We start from the raw sequence: 21,259 nt of genomic DNA on the forward strand, positions 1-21,259 counted from the left end.
ATAAAAAGAAAAAAAGCTTCAGAATATCTCATCGTAATACCAATCAATATATATATATATATATATATATTTCTTTAGATGTATTATTTTGTTATTGCCATAACTCTCAAAGCATTCTATTCCTGAGACATTAAGATTTGGCTTTGTTCGTAAGTTATTGTTGCTAGTTTTACTGCAGATTCAGAAGATGAGAAAGATTCCAAGCTAAGGAATAAAGTTCAAAATTTGTCTACTTCACCAAAGCTTGTTCCAGGATCATCGGTAGTTGGAAGCTCGGCATCCCATGAAACTCTTAATCAATCATTTGGTCTGCCTAGATTCCCTCTTAACCAAAGCATTGGACCCTTCACTACCAAGTACCAACAACAATTAATAGGACATATCAAATATGCCTTGGAGATGAACTAGACCCAGAAGATGTTTGCATATATATTAGGAATTTATTACTCTGCTTCCCTTCATCTGGAACTTCAGTTTATCAAAGAGATTAACATAAATTTGTATCTTGATTGGGCCCTTTGGATGTGACTGTTTTTACTTCGGATATATTTTGATATTACCGTTGAATTTTTATTCTAAAAATGTTTACAAATAATAGTTTTTAACTAGCCATGGACCCGTGATACGACGTGGGACCGAAATATTTTTTATATAAAAATAATGTTCAAATGCCCCAAATATATTTTTTTTTTAAAAAAAATTCATGGCTTGTACTATAAACTCAACTGAATCAAATAAGTTAGTTTTATTTTAATTATATGATAAAAAAAAAACAACAACAACAAATGGATCAAATTAAAAAAAAATCATGATAATTTGAAAAAAATAATCTTTTTTTTTTCAAAAGAGAAAAACAATGTAGCTCAATAATTGACTTATTAAATAGGGAATGATGAAATTGGATTAAAAAAAAGTTTGAGTCAACCCTAGTTAGCATGAAAAACTTGTAACCCGAGTAATAAGAGTCAAGCCAACCAAGGTTAATATGTCAAACTCGCGGCCCAATCATGAGATTAAGATACCCAATAGGAAAGAAAATCACAAAGCTTAATATATATATATATATAATGTTGAATGATGAAAACTGAAAAGAAAATAAGTAAAAAAAAAAGGGACGATGTCAACCCACGTTAACTTTTCAAACCCATAACCCAGGTCATTAGACTGAAAACACCCTCTTTGAAAAAAACTCAAAATTCAATTCACAATTAATCAAATGTTGAAAGATAAAATTGAAAAAATATTTTCAATTATACATAAGGATTTAAAGCAAAATAAAAATAGCAATTAAAAAAATAAGGATCAAAGTTAAAATAAAAAATATTTTTTATTTTGGATTGAATGGTGAAATTGAAAAGAAAAGTCAATTCAACAAAAGGATAAAAAGATAATCAAATGAATGAGGATCAAAATTAAAATAAAAAATAAAAGCAATTTTTGATTGAAGGGTATCAAAAATAAAAATCAATTAACAAAAAAATAAAAAAAAATCAAATGAATGAGGATCAAATTGGAAAAAATAACATATCATAAATTAGAATTGAAGGATGAAATTGAAAACAAATTGAAATTTTACGAAAGGGTCAAGAACAAAAATTAAAAATGAAAAGAAGGACTGGAGTTGACATCTGAATAAATAACAGGGCAATTCTGAAATTTCAAATGGCCGGTGTATTTTTTGTAGGGAGAAGAAAAAAGGCCATTGGCATCGCACTGCCACTCCAACATCGCAATGCGTCGTCTCAAAAGAAAAAGAATTCTGCGGCAATTCTAACGACATGATTGAAGCTGGTTTTTGGCCACCATTAGCCTCTGCATGCGCTGCTTAAACACGACAGCGTGACTTATTCGTTGACGCATTCAACGGACGTGCCAACTATTTTTTTTATATATATTTATAAAAATATCAAATTGTCTGTAAAACCACTTGATAATCACAAAAAAAATGTTCTAATAAAACCAAGGCAAGGTAAGGAAATTTTGATTTTAAGAAAAATAAAATTATTTTACTGTGTAGTGAGTGAAATATTATAAAAGCTCTAGAACTAAGTTAGATATTTTTTTTAAGAGTATTTAAGTAACTATACTATATATTTTTGTTAAATAAAAAATTTAGCTGTCTGTCAATTTTATAATGCTTAAATGGACATATAAAAAGAATAAATAACCTCTAATGAAAGGCCATTAGGTTTTTTTGATGAGAGCAAAAGCATCACTTTACTGTTTCAATCAACGTCAAAACACACCTTGTCTACATTATTTTCCTAAGTCCCCACATTCTTTAAATTTGCTTTACCTCGTGAATTTGATAGCTAATTGTAGCCAGCTTTATAATCCAATTAAATTTTGTTTCTTTCCGCTCATCATTTGAATTATGTTTCCTATGCCAGTCTTTAGAACAGGAAATTAAGATGAATAGGTCACTCCAGCGTTTACATATTGAACATCATATGCCGTTTCCCTGCGAAGCTTAAAATAGTAGCTCGTTCGTTCTCTAATTTTTCTTGGCAACAACATTCTTCCCTATTCTTTTTATGTTCAGACTGAAAATCAATGCACAAGAGAGAATTGACACAAAATTTGTAACCTCATACGATAAGTTTACAAAATGTTCGAGAAAGTTGGACAAAGAATAGATTACAGCACCATCAAAATTCAAAACTACTGACCAAACTTGGTGAGCCGAGCAACTAAGCAAAATAATCTTTTCATTAACTTGTGAGATGCAGTTTTCCTTTTCTATGTTTTCAGGCGAATCACAAGGACTCTGGACTTGTTGAGGGTCTTATCTTTGAAGGCATTCGTTCACCACCAAAGTGGAAACCTGACGTGTTCTTAGGTGTGATGGACATCTTGTTCATGACGTAGTCAAATTCATCAAGATCGATATCTTGATCAAAACTCCTTGCCATCCCTTCTTCCATGAAATTCTCTTCATTCAGAACCCCAAAATCATCAGCAATGTCTTCATCACTGCTGTCTTCCTCATCATCATCATAGGTAGTTTTGACATGGTTCCAGTATATAAAGTTTGGCCGGATGAAACCTCTGACATAATTCCAAGGACAAACAAAATGAAACTTCTCAACAAATTATGTTAAAGGGATGACGATATCTATTTTTTATGCCAAAAATCACTTCCTTCATACCCCTGAATATTTTACTTGTCATAATTTACTTTGTTATAGTGACTTGACTTACAAATCTGTTGAATAATGGGAAGAACATGTCACAAAGACTTGAAAGAAAAGTCCATGTAAGAGGTAAAATTCAAACCTGTCACATTTCTTCAGCAAACATGGGTCAAATGGGAAGAACATGTCCAGCCTCTCCAGCCCACCAAAATCCCTAGAAAGATCTGATTCCAGCAAATCTTCGAAGATGAATGCTTTGGAGATGGTGAACAGATGTGCTGCTTTAGCTTGTTTGAGAAACTCATTTACAATTGATGGCAAGCAGACCTATTAATCCAACAAAACCAATACAAGCTTAGAACCTGCTAACACAAGGTTTTTTTTTTCCAAAATGTAGTTGGGGGATGACGTGGTGGTTATTTTTGCTCTACATCACTCACCTCCAATGGCCCCAATTTGTGCTTCAATATTGGCTCTATAGGCATGAGGAGGAGCTGTGATTTGAGGGTAGGAACATTCATTATTGATTTCATATGAAAGCAGAGCACATACATAATTCCCTGCGGTAAGAAAGTAAACATCAATAAATCAGCTTTACAACTGCATCCACCAGGAAGAATCTATCATATCATAAATTAAGAACCTCCTATTAGAATATGCAGGATAGATTTTGCAATGATTGAAAGAAAAGGTTCAGGACTCCAACATGTGCAATTTCAAACAACATAAACGTTGCAACAATAATGGAGCAACAAATGAGTAGTTGTGGGAGCGGCAGGGCTACCAAGTAGCAATGAACTACAGAGAGATAAGCACTATAAAGTGGAAAATGTGGTGGTTCGTGTGAAGCTGCCTCAAGGCAAAGGAAGCAGTTCAGTTTCAGTGTTAACACCTTCCCTTTTGGTAGCTGAAGCAGTGATGGTGATGATAGACATGTAATAAAATGTCTATAGGATGGAATGTCCTCGTATAATAGAGGTAAAAAAAATTAGACTATCTATTACATGATATCATGAACCCACATTTTAAAATTAACATAGTCCATGCTTATATTTCCAAAAAAGGAAAATAGATCATATCAAAAAAATACATCAGCCATGTCAAGACAACTTTTGAACTTATTGTCAAAGCTCCATATACCTGGCATGCAGAATAGAAAACTTGATGTGCTTTTGGATTCATGTCACTATCCTGCTCTTCACAATATCTCAAACACCAATCCACCAGCCTGAAACACCATAAACTCAAGCAGCAGATTAAATAAATTATCTTCAATTATTTTCCTTTATATTATAGAGTTGTTTAAAAAATACCACTAACAAAAATATTGACTTGATATTTGTAGTTCAAAAACAGAATTTTAAGCATGTCTCTTAACCTTTTCAACATGTTCATGACGAAGGCAGCAGATAGAAACTTCCCACGAGCCAAATAGCTAGAAAGATAAGCCACAGCACTCATCCTGTATCAAACATGCAAAATATTCATTTAAAACTAAAAATCAGTAGTCAACATCGCAATCGTGTCCCATGCAAAAATTAACATTATTTTAAAACTTAATGTCGAAGATAAAAGAAAGCATGGACTGCATTGCACAAGGGAAAAAGGTTTGGAGACACACCAAGTGCCTTATCACTCAGGAGTGAACAACCCTGTCAAAATTAATGCATAAAAATACTGGCCACCTAATCTCCATGTCTACCAAAACCACATTACCTCGTAACCGGTGGGTTGCAAGTAGATATGAACAAATCCACGAGTGTTTGAGCAAATTTCACACCACAATTTTCAGGATCAAGTGCACAGGCATAGAAAATCGTGAACTGTAAGCACAAACAAAAAAAAACAAGTAAGAACAGCACTCTTCCTGAAATGCAAAACATATAGCCCACTATTAAAAATGCAAACAGACAGCCCTCTTTCTACACTCCCCCACCCCCCTCTCTTTTTTTCAGTCTTCCTTCAGGACCCTACTAGTTGATCTAGGGAACAGCCATGCATCTAATGAACATCGCAGCAGTCTTACCATACCCCAACCATTTACATAAGCATGAATGCAAGAACAAGGGCTTACCTGAGAAAACTTTGACTTGTACGTGTTCAAAATAGTTGCCATGAATGAAGATAAAAGAGTTTCAAATACCTATAGCATCAAGGGAAAAAATTATTTATGAAGCAACCTAATGAAATACAGACATGATGAATATAACTTCAGATAATACCTCACTCAAACGCTTCTTGTCCGCACAGGCTTCAAGATGCTCGAGAAATTGTATCATCAAGCTATCCAGCAAGTCAGCAGTGACATTTTTACCTAAATTCCTGAGAGTTAACGTGCTTGGAAGCTGGGCAAATAACAAGAATATTAGTTTCCCTTAGGACAGCAAAACAAAAAAGGTAGAAATACAATTTGGAACTATCATGTGTGCTGACCAATACACTTAAAAAATACAACACATTAAAACCATCAAGGAATGAGAATTGTTTAACACATTCACTTGTTGAGACTATATCTTGAATATCGATGCAGATGGTGATATTTTACCTCACAATTAAGGAGCATAAGAGCACCATCAAGAATTAAAACCAAGAAGTAGAGGCTGACAACATGATTTTTATAAACAATTACATTGAAGCTGTCACCAAACAGCTTGATGGTGCAGAGTTTTCAAGTTTTTTTGTAACTCTTCTACCTCCACATAAAACACATCAGAATTGCAAGTGTGCAGACAGGATCAATAGCATGTATGTGCAAACAACTAATGACTGTGATCTTCTACAAGCTTATCAGTAGATTCACAGTAAGGTAAATTGTTTTACACGAGTGTAAAATACACCCAAGCACTAGCATTGGTGTCAAGAAATTCCCACGCTTTGAAGTACTTGTAATGAAGACATGTATTTAGTTTACAGGACAACTATCAACCATGCACAAAATTTGAAGATGGTGAAACATTCAAAGAGCTCTCAGAAATGAAATGGTCATGTAATTAGTTCACTGGACTATCATCAACATGCACACGGACTGAAGGGAAAACACGGACGGGGTACCCTCCACCTATTTTTGTCCGTTCCAGAAATTAATAAAACTCTATAATCATCATTCGTGGAATCTGCATCACAATCATACCTCACCATCATTTGCCTGACCATCGTCACCAGCTTCCTCTTCCTCATCTTCTAACTCCATTGTAAAGATGCCTTTACTAGGATCATCCCTTAACAATTCATCCCAACCAATTGCAACCTGTAGGGAAAACCACTGAACATTAAAGGTGATGCAAAAATAAGAAACATTCCAGGACGCAACTTATTACAACCACTTACGTCCAATTCTAGCATCATATTCACCACTTCCACGAGCATACTGTGCCCAACAAATTCTCTAATAGCACCACCCTCCAACATTAGCATATTCTTCAAATATATCTCCATCTGTAAAAAGCAAATTAATAATAAGAACAAACTCTAAACAACAATCCTAGGCAAAAGCTGTCAGGCAAAATTTAAAGGACCCTATTTCAGGATAGATTATCTATAGGACATTGCTGGCCAGGTTAACAGCAATTACAAATAAGAACTTTAATATAAATTTCCCCAACCCAACTAACATCTATTCCAAGATAGCTCAAGCACGTCCAACGAGACAAAAAGAATCCAAAACATAACAGAAAATTGAACTTACGCGACATTTTAGACGATCCATGTTGAAATCCTTCCTGAAGAACATAGGCCTCTTTTGTACAACATTTGTAGACAATTTCAAGGCTGCCAAAGGCACCAAATCAACAATAACTTCTAGACCAGTATGCACACGAGGAAGAACTTGGTCCTTTTTTGCCTGACCACGTGGATGCCGGAGCATATCTGATTCCATCGGTGGCATAAAATTGTTTACAAGCATATCAAGACATAAATCAACATATTTTCCATTTGAAGCAGCCTGTAGAGACCAAAAATATATAAATAAATGATGGTTGCCTCACACTCTAGAAATACAGTTGCAAGCAATTTTAAGACTACATACCAAGCATATTATAAGTTCAAGCAATGCATCCATCACATCAGGCGCACAGTTCCACATGCTCATTCCAAAAATCTGGCAAGAGAACTACTTATTAGAAAGAAAAATCCAATGACACAGGAATTAGAAAATAACAAATCCAAACAAGACCAACTTACAGATTGAAGAAGTGAGACATGGTCAACGTCGTTTATGTAAGAAACTGCCCCAGATAGTGCCTTTAGACTCGTCTGCAAAGTGAGCACAAACAATATTATCAAATCAGGGAATAGTTAGTTGACTATAGTTGGCTTGACATGCAAATGCTGAATTGACAATTCCATGAATCCTAACTTTCAAATAAGCAATGTGAAACTAAATATAGTTTTGATTCAGAGAAAAAACCCACCAAAAGCAAAGCCACTTTATCAGGAGCAGAACGATCTCTGTGATGCAAAACCCCAACAAGCTGGTGGTAACTGCTCCTGTCACCCTGAGCACACCCAAAATAAATCAGCATTCTATTACTTGCTTACAAAAATGCAACAAAGAATTGGAAAACAACATGCTTGAATGAACAGATGAATTGAATAAGAATTCAAGCAAGCCTGTGTGAGAAAATTATCATTATTATTATTATTTTGGAAACAACTAGCTAGAAAAACTACCTTCTGACCCTTACTAGTGTTCACTGGTTGGTTTTGAGTAAGGTCAGAGTCGAACCCAAAACCAAATAACTTTGAGGACTGGAACCGGACTGTTCTTCAAGAAAGACCAAAATGAAAACCAAACTGAAAAATATCAGTTTAGTTTGTTTTTGTATTAGGGTTGAGGACTCCTGCTCAAAGAGTGAACAAATGGATCGGTCAACCCGAGAGCTTCTAGTTCGCTCAATTTTTTTTAGTATTCAAAAGAATAATTTCAAGCAAAAAGTAAAAGATGAACCTTCAAGAAAATGTAAAAAAAAAAAAAATGATCAGCCCAAGAAAGTAGGGAGGCAGGTGCATAGTCAAGTGAAATACAAAAATGGTGCAGCATGCACCATAAATCTAGACAAGCCTTTGTCTCTGCAACTCCACAACCAATTACAAACACAACACTTCTCTCTCAATCTAACTTCCATTCCTATTCGAATCCTAAATTATTTAAACAACGAATCCCAGTTCTTTCAAACGATGAAGCACCTCTCCTAGACTGAGAATACAAAAGATGAAGTACAGTGTGAATCCCCAACCCACCATAACCCTGAAACAGTTCATAACTACAGGGTCACCAAGTTAGCTTGGTTTAATCAATCAAACCAAGCCACTCAACATCCCCGCCTATATACAATTCCTATAGCAATGTGAATTCAACTCTACTGTTTCTTACCAGAAAAGGGATCAAAGTTTCAAGCAAAACCAATTTAAACAATTTCTCCTTAAACTACTTATCATTAACTATCAAAAATAAAATTCAAAAACAGAAAACAGCTTACCGTTTTGACAGATAAAAGGGCATCTCTAACATGATAAACTAAATCCCAATCAGTAATACTAACACCTTCCTCCACCTCCTCTTGATCCTCCATTGCTCTATATTCTGTATATTGATGGGTTAACTCAACACCCATCTGTTAATCCCCACTTAACCTGAAAAAACAATACCCATCAGTAAAAACAACAAAAGGCATCATATTTCGAAACCAAGAAGCACAAGCAAAAAACCATCTATAAAAAAGCAACAAAAAAAAGAACTTACAGAAGGCGGCTTTTTTTAACTTGGTGTATAGCTTTCTCTTCTCTTTGTGTTTGGATTAGTAGTGTGGAGCAGTGACGAGCCGACGGTGGAGCTGTGGCTGTGAATTTATGAAGGGGGCGGCTGGCTCTTCTTTGTATGCGAGTTTGTGTTTTGCGTTTCGGCTGCAAAGAAAAGAAGAGTAGCAAAATTCAGGGTTTTGCTACAAGGGATTTTATGTGGTGTGAGTCGACCTTATTTCTTTTATTTTTATATTGACCTCCAAAACTCTTTGTTTTTGTAATTTAGTAACATGTTTTTGGTTATTTACAGATTCACACCATGTTTGTAAATAAGGTCAGAGTGCATATAACTTTACAAGGGAGGACTATTAACACTTCAGCAATTAGCACCGACTGTAAAAATATATTAAATATAAAAATTATTTTTTAAAAAATTAAAAATATATTAAATACAAATTTTTTATAATCCATAGTGCAATGGAGATAGAGACATATTTTTTACCTTTTAAAAAAGCCATTATTATAGATTATTATTGTAATTTATAATGTTAATAGACGTGGAAAAACAGTATTTTTTTCACATTTTTTAACTTTATTTATAATTAAAATAATAACTACAATTTTCTATTTTTTTGTGGCAAGCACTATTCAAGTGTTTTTTTTTATTGAACTTTTTTATTTGTAAAATTTTATCATTGTAAGGTATATTGATACCGCTTTATGTGTTGAAATTTGGTTCATTATGCATTCTCTCTTGCATGTGAAGTGCTTGAGAAAACTTTAATATTAAATTAAATATCAATATTACAAAATAAAAATTTACAATGTAGCTAAAAATAAAATTGAAAGAAGAATGATCAAAATTAATAAAATAGATCATTTTTCATGTTTACTATTAGGCACAAAAAACTTTAGCTTGATCTCTAGTTTCAATATATAAAATTATTTAGTCTTTTAATTTTTGGATTTTATATTGTAACCTTAAACTTTGTTATAATCCAATTTTAACCTACTTTTGTTTTTTATTTAATTTTTTAAAAGGGATTAAAATTTAGAATTAAAAGATTAGGGATGGATTTTTTTATTGAGAGTGCAATTTGATAATGTATAGAAGAATTATGGAATATAGTGAGTTTTATGTTTAAACTATATAAATCTATTTTCAAATTCAATTTTTAAAATTTGAATTAAAAAAAAAGATAGAGTATGTGTTCGTTTGGAATTTGAATTTAACATACACATTCCAGGAGAAACAAAAAGAGAAGGGAGAGAGAGGGAAAGAAAACGAGAGATCATAGTAAAAACCCAAAAACACAAAGAAAATCTGTAAAAAAGGGGGAGCATGCCAAAAAGAAACCAAACAATTTGACTTGTCGTTCCCTTACCTTCAAACAATCATCAATTTGTTTTAAAAAAAAAGAAGTAATTCAAACATTTTTAGGGGGGGGGGGGGGGGGTGAGGCTGAATCACCGAAGCTTTATTCACCGTTTGGGAGCCGGAAACTCAGCTTTTTGGGAAGCAAGGAGCATCTGCCATCTCCATAATAGGTATAAAGGTCTGTCTTCCTTGTATATAGAGGTCAATCCTTAAGGATCTTTTTCTATCTATGTCCTCAGCTCCAATTTTCATGACTTATGTGCTAATGCATCTTTCGCTTAACGCAGTAAAACTAAAAGAAGAGGACATAATTTCTTTTTAGTGTATGTGATTTTACTGGTGGTGTTTTCAAACCCAGATTTGCAAGAGCATGAATGTGAATAATGCATAATGCCCCTGGAATTACGTGTTTCTTGCCGAGTTTGTAGGTTGAGCTATAACAAGGGTTGCTGTTCGAATATTATTTGATTTCCAAAGTATCTGGGTTCTTGTCTTTTACGGGCATAAAGATGTTTGGCCTTAGGAAGAAAGAGTAACATTTCATTAGAGAAACCTAGGAATCGCCATGTTTTTTTTTCTTCTGGGTAATAAATGGCAGTTCTAAGTGAATGGGAGTTAATATTCATGGTTCATTTTCTTTTTGCAAAAACTAAAAATAAAAAAGGATGCTTGATGTTTATATAATTCCTGTGGTCTTGGCATGTGGTGTGTGGATCTTTGTCGAGTACATTATTTGTTTCAAGACCAAGAAATGGCAAAGCTTGTTCATTATCATGGAATTATTGTTGACATGTTTTGAAAATAATTTAAGAGCAAACCTTGCATCTTGTTTTTAGAGGTTATCAATTGAATTACTATAAATTTCAGGGTTACTAGAGGTTTACATGATCATTAATTTCAGGATTTTAAAGAATTAGTCGAGATACACGTAAACTAACCCGGACATTCACGATTATATATATATATATAAAAAAAATTAATAATACAATGAACTAAACCTTAGGGTAAGTAAGATTTCTTTCATGATTACTCGGATACATGGACATTAAAGGAAACGGTGTGGCATGCCTTTGCTCTTGTTGCTTTTTTATAAGCATTCTAAATTAGGGTGCATATGTTTGGTCTTGTTTTAACTTTCAAAATGCCCACTGATCTCAAAAGCACAAAATAATCAGTTAGGTTTTTCACTATTTTTTTCTTGATGATCTCCACAGCCAAGACCTGCAAAAAAAAATATATATATATCTTTTCTTCTACTTGTGCTTTTATTAGCATTTCAAAAAGAAAAGAAAAGTCAAAAAAATATTTTCTTGCGTATCTTAGCATTTAATAAAACTTTAGTTCGTGCATTTTCATAAAAAAGAAGAAAAAAAAGTATGTATGCATGTATTTTGAACTTTACAAGACTTGTTAAAAATTAAAAGGTTTATCAGGCCGATATATCCAAAAAGAAAAAATAATATATATTTCAATTTCCGATTTCATTTCTATGTTTTCAATGAAGATATATGAATTAAAGAGCAGAAGCAGCTGCTTTTGCCAAGGCATCTGCAGACAAAAATTGAGCTAGCTATATATATTGGCTGTGGATGGGCAGCAAGAAAACCCTAGAAGTTATGTTATGCCATACCTTATCGGGCCCCAACTCAAGCAATTATACCGATATGCATGAAACAGGCTGTTTCAAGTTGTCTAATAACTTGAGATGTGCAGACTGCAGAACTCTAGTTATTAAGAAAGTGGATAAAAAAACAAAACAAGAATTTGATAAAATCTGTAATTGATACTGCCCAGACTAGTGCTCATTAACTAGATTTGTTTGCTGATTTCATAATTTGGAAGGAAATTGCAAAATTAAGATATCACTTATAAATCCCTATGTAGATTAATATATTCATATTTTGGAAACAATTTTCACACACAACAAATATAGTAAGTTATTAGATTTGTGGACCTGCAGCTAAATATTTTTTTTAACGGTAAAAGAAAAGATGTTTAGGTGATGCAAAAGTATCTTAAAAACATTTTTAAAAAACAAGATATGAGGTATAAACCTGACTGAGGAAAAAAAAACTTGTAAAATACATCAAATAGAAACTCGGGTTGCTTTGAAAATTCACAAAAAATCATGTGGAAGGAACAAAACCTAATCACTAATAATATAAATGTTAAATGATGAAATTAAAAAAAATAAACCAAGCAAACACTGGTAAACCTTCTACACTTAAGCTAAGGTCTCAAACTCGCAACCAAAAGAATGAAAACTAAATTTGAAAGATTAAAAATTTAAAGGGGAATAAAATTGAAAAAGAATTTTAATTTTATAAATTGTTTTAAGAAATTATTTCAAATACTGAAGGATAAAATCTGAAAAAATATCAATTGAAGAAATTAGCCAAAAAAATCAAGGTCATTTTCAAGACCAACAAGAAATTATACATGAAGCAAATAAATAAAAAGAACATAACATAGTCTCCAATTGAATAAATGCGCCCAAAGGATGAAAACCCAAAAAAATAATAGATTAAATAAAGGAAAATAAAAACCAAGAAAACTAGCTAGTGAGAATATCTTGAACTTGGTTTAATATCTAAAACTCGCAACCCGTGAAATTCTAGACTCAGATTCAATTAAGAAGCTTAACTCTTAATTAACTTAATGTCTAAGGATTAAATTGTGAAAACAATCAATTTAATAAATTTACCACGGTATTAAAAAAAACAATCAAAAGAACAAAGATTAAAATTGATGAGAACAAAAACCTAAGGAGGATGAAATTGTAAAAAAATAGATTAAAAATGATCCCAAAAAATATCAATCAAAAGAATGGAAACCAAATTTGAAAGATAAAAAAAGAAAGATGGTGAAATTAAAAAATAATTCTAATTTTATAGATTATTCAAAATAAAAAAATAGTAATAAAAAGAACAAGGACCAAATATTATTAAGGGGTGAAAATTAAAGAGGCTGACACGAAATTCGTGGTGGATAGAAGGAACAAAAGGAAAAAAAATTGAATGGTCGTTAGCGCCAAACCAAAGGTAAGTTTGGCGCACACACTAACTTATCATAGAGAGGGTGTTGAGGCGTTTCAAACGTTACTAGAAAATGACATTGTTCGGTGACCAGATAGCCCTACATGAGCCTCTCGAAATGCATAAGGACAACTCACTTGTTAGCGCGTGCTATATTTTCTTTTGTTTTTTTCACATTAAACAATTATTAAAATACAAAAATGCCTCTGAGTTAACTTGACACTAACATGCAAACCATGTTGAAAAGACCTAAACAGCACTAGGGGATAGTTTTGTTAATTTTGAGCCTAGGGGTAATTAAGTAATTTAACTTAATAAAAAAAACATAAAAGCCTCTAGGTTTAAGCCATCCTTTTTTTGTTCCCGTGGTATTTAAGTAATTTCGTTGTTCTAACATAAAAACCATGTTGAAAAGACCTAAACACCCCTGGATGTTAGTTTTGTTAATTTTGAACCCAGGAGTAATTAAGCAATTTAACTTTAATTAAAAAAAACATAAAACCCCTAGGCTTAAGCCATCCTTTTTTGGTTCTTGTGGTATTGAAGTAATTTAATTGTTTTAAAAAATTAAAAGACTAATTTACCCCTAAATAATTTTAAAATGACATTGAATCATGGTAAAAAAAAACTATCTTGCTCCCAAATCCTAGCCCGGTGATTTTTTAGCTAGGGGAAAATTTGTCAAAAAATTATTCCATTGAATAGTATTTGTTGGCCCGCACTATGTTGTGGATCAAATCAAAATATTTTTATCATTAAAAAATATCTAGGCATTGCTAATGTGAGATTGATCAGATGTGAGCGAGTCGACTTAAAGGGTCTAAAATCAATCTAGATGACCCATAAAAGCATAGTTTAACTCAAAATAAATATTGAAGATGATATTTTTTTTTTATAAATATTGAGACAATAACATATTGAGTCGATTTGGGTCAACCTGGGTCAACCTGTCAATTTGTACGTCGCATTATGAGATTATGATAACCCTATGAAAAGCAAATAAAAAACAAGCTATAAAGCTCAATTTCCAATAAAATCAATGTTGAAGGATGGAATTGAAAAAAATAATAATAAAAATGACCCGAGTTAACTTGTCAACCTCGCATCCCGGATCATGAGACCAAAATAGCCCAAAAGAAAGAAAATTGAAATAAATTATGAAGTTCAATTTCCAATCAACTAATATTTGAAAGATGAAATTGAAAAAAAAACAAAAAAATTGACTCGAGTCAACCTGAGTTAATTTGTCAAATCCGTGGTCTGAATCATAAGATGGGGGTAGCCTCATAAAAAGAAAACAAAAAATTCATAAAGCCTAATTCTCAATAAATCCAATGTTGAAGGATAAATTTTTTTAAAAAAATCAATTAGAAAATTTAAAAAAAACTCAATTCAATAAAGTTAACTCGTTAAACTTGTAGTCAGGGTTATAAGACGAGGATAATCTTATAAAAAAAATTATGAAGTCCAATCTCTAAAAAAATCTAATATTAAATGATGAAATTTAAATTAAAAAAAAATCATAAATTATATATAAAAAGAAAGAAGCTAAAGAATGGAGAAAAATTCACTATTATAATGAATAATATTTTCATTTTGTAAGGAAGGGTATAGTAAAACTTCCTTCTCTTTTACTTTTTAGTTTTTAGTTTTTTTTTAAAATCTCCTAACTTGAATATCAAGTGTCAAAATTTTATTGTTTAGTATGCATTATTTTTTTTTTCTTATGATAAGAAGTCTCAAGTTTAAACCTTTTATTTATTAAAAAAAATATTAAAATAGCAAGTCCTGCAACATCTTCGGGTGGAATTAATGTGGCCCATGTTACAGTTTCTCCAATTAATTTATATTAACATATTAAAAAAAAAAAAACAAAATTGGAAGGATTTTCTCGGTTTAGATTTTCTATGCTAAGGTTAAATTCTTAATCAAATCATTTACACATAAAAAAAAAAATCGTTTAGCAAATATTTTATCACGTATTCATAACTATATCGTTTATCAAATTTGAATATGGCAAGCTCACAATTAATATTTCCATAATCTATGGATCTTATTTCTTTTTTAATTATTATTTAAGGGAACGCACCAAACGCTATATATGATCAGTATATCATTATTCCTCATTTTCTCATCCTGTTAAACCATATTATTTTCGTGCCTTGAAATTAATGAAAAATCTCTCCATTACAACTTACATATCTGCAAAATAAAAATAAAAATGAAGGTTGGATCAACAGGAGGAGGAGGAGGAGGAGGATTGGTGAGAGATAAGCTTTATCCCGCCCATCGGAATTCAGAACTCGAGCTAATAACATTGCTTTCTGCAGTGAGAAATAACTTTAGAAGTTTTACAGTTTTCTAGATATAAAATCATCTAGGCACTTGAGATCGAATAATCAGGTAGGGTGATATGAAAAAGGATAAGAACAAGATTGATTTTTTAAGAAAACAAAGTTGCATGGCGACAATATCGCAAGAGGAAGCATACTCAAGAATCATATGATGCAGCAGTCCTCATCAGCATCAATCTGAAAAGACTCTCATCATAAAAGCTTCACACAGACAGGTAAGAAGCATAGAACGTGAGGCTGTCTGTCTCATAATTTATCTATCACTGGGTTTCACAAATTATAAAAAAGGGTCATAAATAGGTAATTACTTGTTTAAGTTGCGTAGTTGATGCAATGCACATGCATGTTTGCTCATGCTATATCATTATCTTGGATGCAAATACAAGAAGGGTTGCCCAGAAACAAATGCTGCCATAAATGTGTTGATTCAAGCATGAGTGATTATTTTTTAAATTTGATTCTCTTACCATCCGATGCAAGAGTACTGACCCAAAACCGAAAGTATATTTATTATTAAACCTGAAAAAAAAAACAATTTATTTTGAGGTTCACCGGTATAAAATCGATTTATAGTGAACGAGATCTTGAAGAAAACTATAAATAAAGTATTTTAAAATATTAAAGAAATATATATTTATATTTTTTATATATGTCCGATAAGTGATGTCTTGAATAATTTTTATTTTGTATTTAGGATATTTTGTTAAGTAAGAGTAATATTCATTTTATAAAACATAATGGATATTCTTAAGACTTTTTTTTATTAAATAGCAGTCTTGAAGAATAATGTAGCTCTCAGCTTAAATCAGCTCTGCACTGATATATGATTCTTATTTTTTATAGGTAAGATTGGAGTATATAAATGGTCTGTAAATCATGAAGTTTGAACTGGCTCATAAACAAATAATATCTATACTAGTACATATTGATTCATTGAAGAAATTATAAAGTTTACTAAGTGATGAGGTCATTATCTCATATTGGTTAGGAGACGAGGGCCTTGGTTGCTTATATGACACCTTTTTCATTGTGAGGCGCCTTTTAAGGAACAAAACTCACTGGAAGCCATGTGGGACAATACCTTGTTGTGGGTCTATTATGCTGCAGATATGGACACACCTCATCAATTGGTGCTACCTGTGGGAATGAGTCATGTGCTCTACCCAAGCCCCTCGTCTGGGGGGCTCTAATGAGACCATTATCCCACATTGGTTAGGAGACGAGGGCCTTGGTTGCTTATATGGCACCAAAGACACATTTTTCATTGCGAGACGTCTTTTAAGAAACAAAACCCACCGGAAGCCATGTGGGATAATATTTTGTGGTGGGCCTATCATGCTGCGGATATGGACACACTTCATCAGTTGGTGCCGTCCGTGGAAACGAGTCATGTGCTCTATCCAAGCCCCTCGTCTGGGGGCTCTGATGAGGCCATTATCCCACGATGGTTAGGAGAATGATAGATAAATGATATAGATTTCCTTTACTCATTAAACAAAATTTTAAAGATTAATTAAGATACTTGGCTCCATTACACTCATGTCAATTACTTGATGTTGTCGTTTCATTTCATAAAATTACTGAAATCTGAAAAAGAAAGTAAGAAAGATTATAGAAAAGTGAAGAACAAAGAAAAAAAACACGTTCGTGGCTGGAGTAGCTTTGCTTTGGAGCTATGCCAGCTGGTAACAGTTGTATAGTGAAATTAATGAAAGAGAGAGACACTTTTTCCTTTTTTTTCTTAACTTTATAATAATTCAAGAACAGCACACGTGTCCACAATTACTTGGCGGACAAGTGGACACTGCATTCACTCCACCCCCACAGCTGCTTCTTCTTCCTCCCTGCTGTCAGTTCTCTTGCCCTTCACTATTTTTGCCTCTTTTTTTTAATTGTTTTTGGCATACCCCAACTGTTTTTAGAAAATGACGCCCCCGCCTATTTACCCTTCTGCCCTCCCCTTTACAGTTTTTCGTCCCTAACATCCATCCTGCCCTTGTCATGGGGAGCTCTTTTTTGCAGCACCTTGTCTTTATACCACAGAGGAGGAAAATACAGTACATAACTAATTAAGTGGTTGGTCGGGTGATAGTTGTTGTTTTTTTTTAATATTTTTTATTTAAAAATATATTAAAATAATATATTTTTATTTTTTAAAATTTATTTTTTAATATTAATATATTAAAATTATCTAAAAATATAAAAAAAATTAAAATTTTATAAAACACTGTTTGGCAGCTTTCCCACACGGCGCCTCATTTTGGACACACAGCATGATGATGAGCCGAGGGGCAAAAATGGAAAAAAATATAGAAAAGTGGAATAAGACAAATAAAAAAGGCAACTAACTAACAATTAGCAGCAGCAGCAGATCAATTATCCTCTTTGATAACCGATCAAACTCTCTACTCATTAATCAATTTCTATCACATTATCATCCATATTCAATCAATAAATAAATAAAATCTTGATAATAATTTTTAAAAATCCCAACAAATATTAATAAAAACCACAGAATCCGCCCAGAAATACCAGCAGAGAACACGCAGAGCATGGAAGAAAATAGCTGGATTTCTAACAACACGACGCTAAAAAGCTCCACCTTCTTCGAATTACCTATACTACCCTTCTCCTTCCCTCCAAAACCCTCCATTCTTTCCCCTCCAATTTCTTGAAATACATCAAATTTTTTTTATCCTTCTGGCTTGAGACAGCAACCATGGAAATAACGAATGTGAAATCTGTTGATCAAGCGGTGGAGGAAATTATGAGGATTCATAGATCTTTACCGACAAGACCAGGGATCGAGGAAGTAGAAGCAGCAAAGACATTGATTCGGAATGTCGAAAAGGAAGAGCAAGCGAGAATGGAAGCGATTTCGAAGCAGACAAAGACCCCAGATGTTCCTCAAGAGTTGTTCATGATCCTGCAAGAAATGCAAAAACAGTTGAGCTTTTTTCAAACCAAAGAACAAAAATTGGAGGCTGTAAAATTGCTTGATCTTGAAAATGTTCATAACCTGTTCGATGAATTCATTCAAAGAGCTTCCAAATGCCTCTCTTGGCCTCCTCCTCCTCCTACTTCTTCTTCTCCCACTTCTGTTTCTGGGTTTGGTTCTTCTTCCAATTATGCTAATGGGGGCAGTAGTTCGTTTAAGGGGAGCGCTGCTGCTGCTGCGGCGGGTTCTTCTTCGATTGATAGATCATCTATGGCTACCACGTCCGGATTGTATTATGCAGAGAAAGAGCCGACGAGGAGTGCTGAATTGTTTACTAGAGATGATAGTTATGTGAAGAAGGCGAAATCTTCGTTATATTCTGATGGGATTGGTGTTTCTTCTACGCCGCAGATTGTGGATTCTACTTTAAAAGCTAGTTCAATCAGTTCAAGTAAGCTTCAATTCCTTGTTTTTTGTGTTACTTCTTTAACGGGTTTTGCTTGTCTTAATCTCCCAGATTTATCTCAATGATAACGTGTTACCTGTAATTTTTAATAGTAGTTATGCTTTGTGTTGCTGAATGGATTTATAGGATTTTGATAAATTATGGGCATTTTTTTAGTTTTTTTTTTATAATTTCCAAGTGTATAGTGTTTGTGATGTTAAGGTTGATTTTGTTTTGTGAATTGTGTAGGTCAAGATGGGGAGAAGTTGAGTCTAATTAAGCTTGCGAGTTTGATTGAAGTGTCTTCGAAAAAAGGAACTCAAGAGCTTAATCTACAAAACAAGTTGATGGATCAAGTTGATTGGCTACCGGATTCGATAGGCAAGCTATCGAGTTTGGTTACACTGGACTTGTCTGAGAACAGGATTGTGGCGTTGCCAGAAACTATTGGAGGTCTTTCGTCATTGACGAAGTTGGATTTGCATTCCAATAGAATTGGCGAACTCCCAGGATCTATTGGGGATCTTCTTAGTTTGGTTGCTCTGGATGTGAGGGGTAACCAGTTATCCTTTCTACCTGCCACATTTGGCAGATTGGTACGACTTCAGGATCTTGATCTGAGCTCAAATAGGCTCTCTTCACTCCCTGATACAATAGGATCACTTGTTAGTCTGAAGAAATTAAATGTGGAGACAAATGATATTGAAGAAATCCCACATACTATCGGAAAGTGTTCCTCACTAAAGGAGCTTCGTGCAGACTATAACAGGCTCAAGGCACTCCCCGAAGCTGTTGGAAAGATAGAGACTTTGGAGGTTCTATCTGTTCGGTACAATAACATCAAACAGTTGCCTACAACAATGTCATCTCTATTAAGCTTGAAGGAGCTCGATGTAAGTTTCAACGAGCTTGAGTCAGTGCCTGAGAGCTTGTGTTTTGCTACCTCGCTTGTCAAGATGAATATAGGAAATAATTTTGCTGATATGCAATCCTTACCAAGGTCTATTGGGAACCTTGAGAATCTTGAAGAGCTGGATATTAGCAATAACCAGATACACGCCCTTCCAGACTCTTTTAGGATGCTAACACGACTACGTATCTTACGTGCTGAAGAAAATCCTTTGGAAGTACCACCAAGACATATAGCTGAAAAGGGTGCTCAGGTAATTTATATTCTCTTGCATTTGATGTTTACGTAGGATCTGATCTCTATTGTAAGGCTTAATTCGCTTACTTCTTTTTCCTTCTTTGTTTTCTCAGGCTGCTGTTCAATACATGGTTGAACTTGTTGAAAAGAGTGATGTCAAAGTCCAACCTGTAAAGCAGAAAAAGAGTTGGGCTCAAATTTGCTTCTTTTCAAAGTCTAACAAAAGGAAGCGCAATGGCCTAGACTATGTGAAAGCCTGAATCAAAACAATTGTAACATGAAAAACAACACGATCTTTATGTCGGGTAAGTTTTTGAATCATCTTCAGCATCATGTACTTCTATCAGTGGACTGAAACCATGGCTGAGACCTTTTCTGATCACTGCCAGCGCGTGTGCTCGCTTAAACTTCAAAGAGGAGGGGGTTGGCATGCAATAAAAATGAAGAGTTACTTCTTCTAAGGCAGATTTTGATAAATTCACGCTGCAGATTGTGCCTTTGTTGTTTCATTTTGAATTGATGGTGGCAGTTATAAAGCTGCAGATTTTAATTAAGTGGCATGCTTACAGCATGACTGATTCAAGGTTTTGTTTCTCATCTTGCAGAGGTTTTAGCAGTTTGGAAAGCAGAAATGTCAGTGCAACAAATCCACACATCAAACAGGGGACTCAGTTCATAAAACGGTTCTCACTCTTGATCATCAAATTGCAGATTTTCATTATTGTTTTGTTTTTATAGTTGGCTCTTTTCATTTTATTCCATTTGTATCTGTTTGTCCTTGAACCGTAATGAGGTGTACAATTCAGCCGGCAGATAGGAGGGCGAGGAAAATACTATGCTGTGTATTCTTAATTGTACGAAGAAGTTTAACCTTACCTCTACCACATGTAATAGAATATGTTTCTCTATTTTAGATTCAATAGAATTTAAAATTTCTTTTGTCTAATGCTTTTGTTGCATTTCTAGTAAACATTAACATCTGCCGTTCTTGCCAAACATTTAATAAACCAACATTTTTATAGCTATATGGCCATTTTTTCACGTGCCTGATGATTTCTTACTGAGAGTATAGTTGATTAATTAATG

The 21,259-nt window shown here is 33.5% G+C and overlaps 2 protein-coding genes across 5 annotated transcripts; one reads left to right on the plus strand and one right to left on the minus strand.

Annotated features, from left to right (window-relative positions):
• Positions 1-2,568: 2,568 nt before the first annotated feature.
• LOC7480445 (uncharacterized) lies at positions 2,569-9,081 on the minus strand. 2 transcript variants are annotated; one of them, XM_002307162.4, is made up of 16 exons: positions 8,878-9,081; positions 8,615-8,768; positions 7,547-7,630; positions 7,317-7,388; positions 7,162-7,233; positions 6,820-7,077; positions 6,462-6,569; positions 6,265-6,381; positions 5,357-5,479; positions 5,209-5,277; positions 4,851-4,957; positions 4,513-4,596; positions 4,275-4,362; positions 3,575-3,694; positions 3,277-3,461; positions 2,569-3,048 (listed from the first exon to the last, which is right to left on the minus strand). In XM_002307162.4, exons 2-16 carry the CDS (start codon positions 8,747-8,749, stop codon positions 2,757-2,759), a joined length of 1,914 nt encoding a protein of 637 aa, XP_002307198.2. In that variant the 5' UTR covers positions 8,750-8,768; positions 8,878-9,081; the 3' UTR covers positions 2,569-2,756. The 2 variants fall into 2 exon arrangements, with proteins under 2 accessions (XP_002307198.2, XP_024457657.1); XM_024601889.2 differs by lacking the exon at positions 8,878-9,081 and adding an exon at positions 7,806-7,975 and having other exon boundaries at positions 8,615-8,762.
• An 8,928-nt stretch (positions 9,082-18,009) lies between these two features.
• On the plus strand, positions 18,010-21,119 carry LOC7480446 (plant intracellular Ras-group-related LRR protein 4). 3 transcript variants are annotated; one of them, XM_052453327.1, is made up of 4 exons: positions 18,010-19,032; positions 19,276-20,189; positions 20,287-20,482; positions 20,791-21,119. In XM_052453327.1, the coding sequence occupies exons 1-3, from the start codon at positions 18,363-18,365 to the stop codon at positions 20,431-20,433; spliced, it is 1,731 nt and encodes a 576-aa protein (XP_052309287.1). In that variant the 5' UTR covers positions 18,010-18,362; the 3' UTR covers positions 20,434-20,482; positions 20,791-21,119. The 3 variants fall into 3 exon arrangements, with proteins under 3 accessions (XP_052309287.1, XP_024458131.2, XP_024458130.2); XM_024602363.2 differs by having other exon boundaries at positions 20,287-20,478; positions 20,563-21,119; XM_024602362.2 differs by having other exon boundaries at positions 18,011-19,032; positions 20,287-20,478; positions 20,779-21,119.
• The last annotated feature ends 140 nt before the right edge of the window (positions 21,120-21,259 follow it).

The sequence above is a fragment of the Populus trichocarpa genome, chromosome 5, assembly GCF_000002775.5.
Source record: "Populus trichocarpa isolate Nisqually-1 chromosome 5, P.trichocarpa_v4.1, whole genome shotgun sequence".
NCBI lineage: Eukaryota > Viridiplantae > Streptophyta > Magnoliopsida > Malpighiales > Salicaceae > Populus > Populus trichocarpa.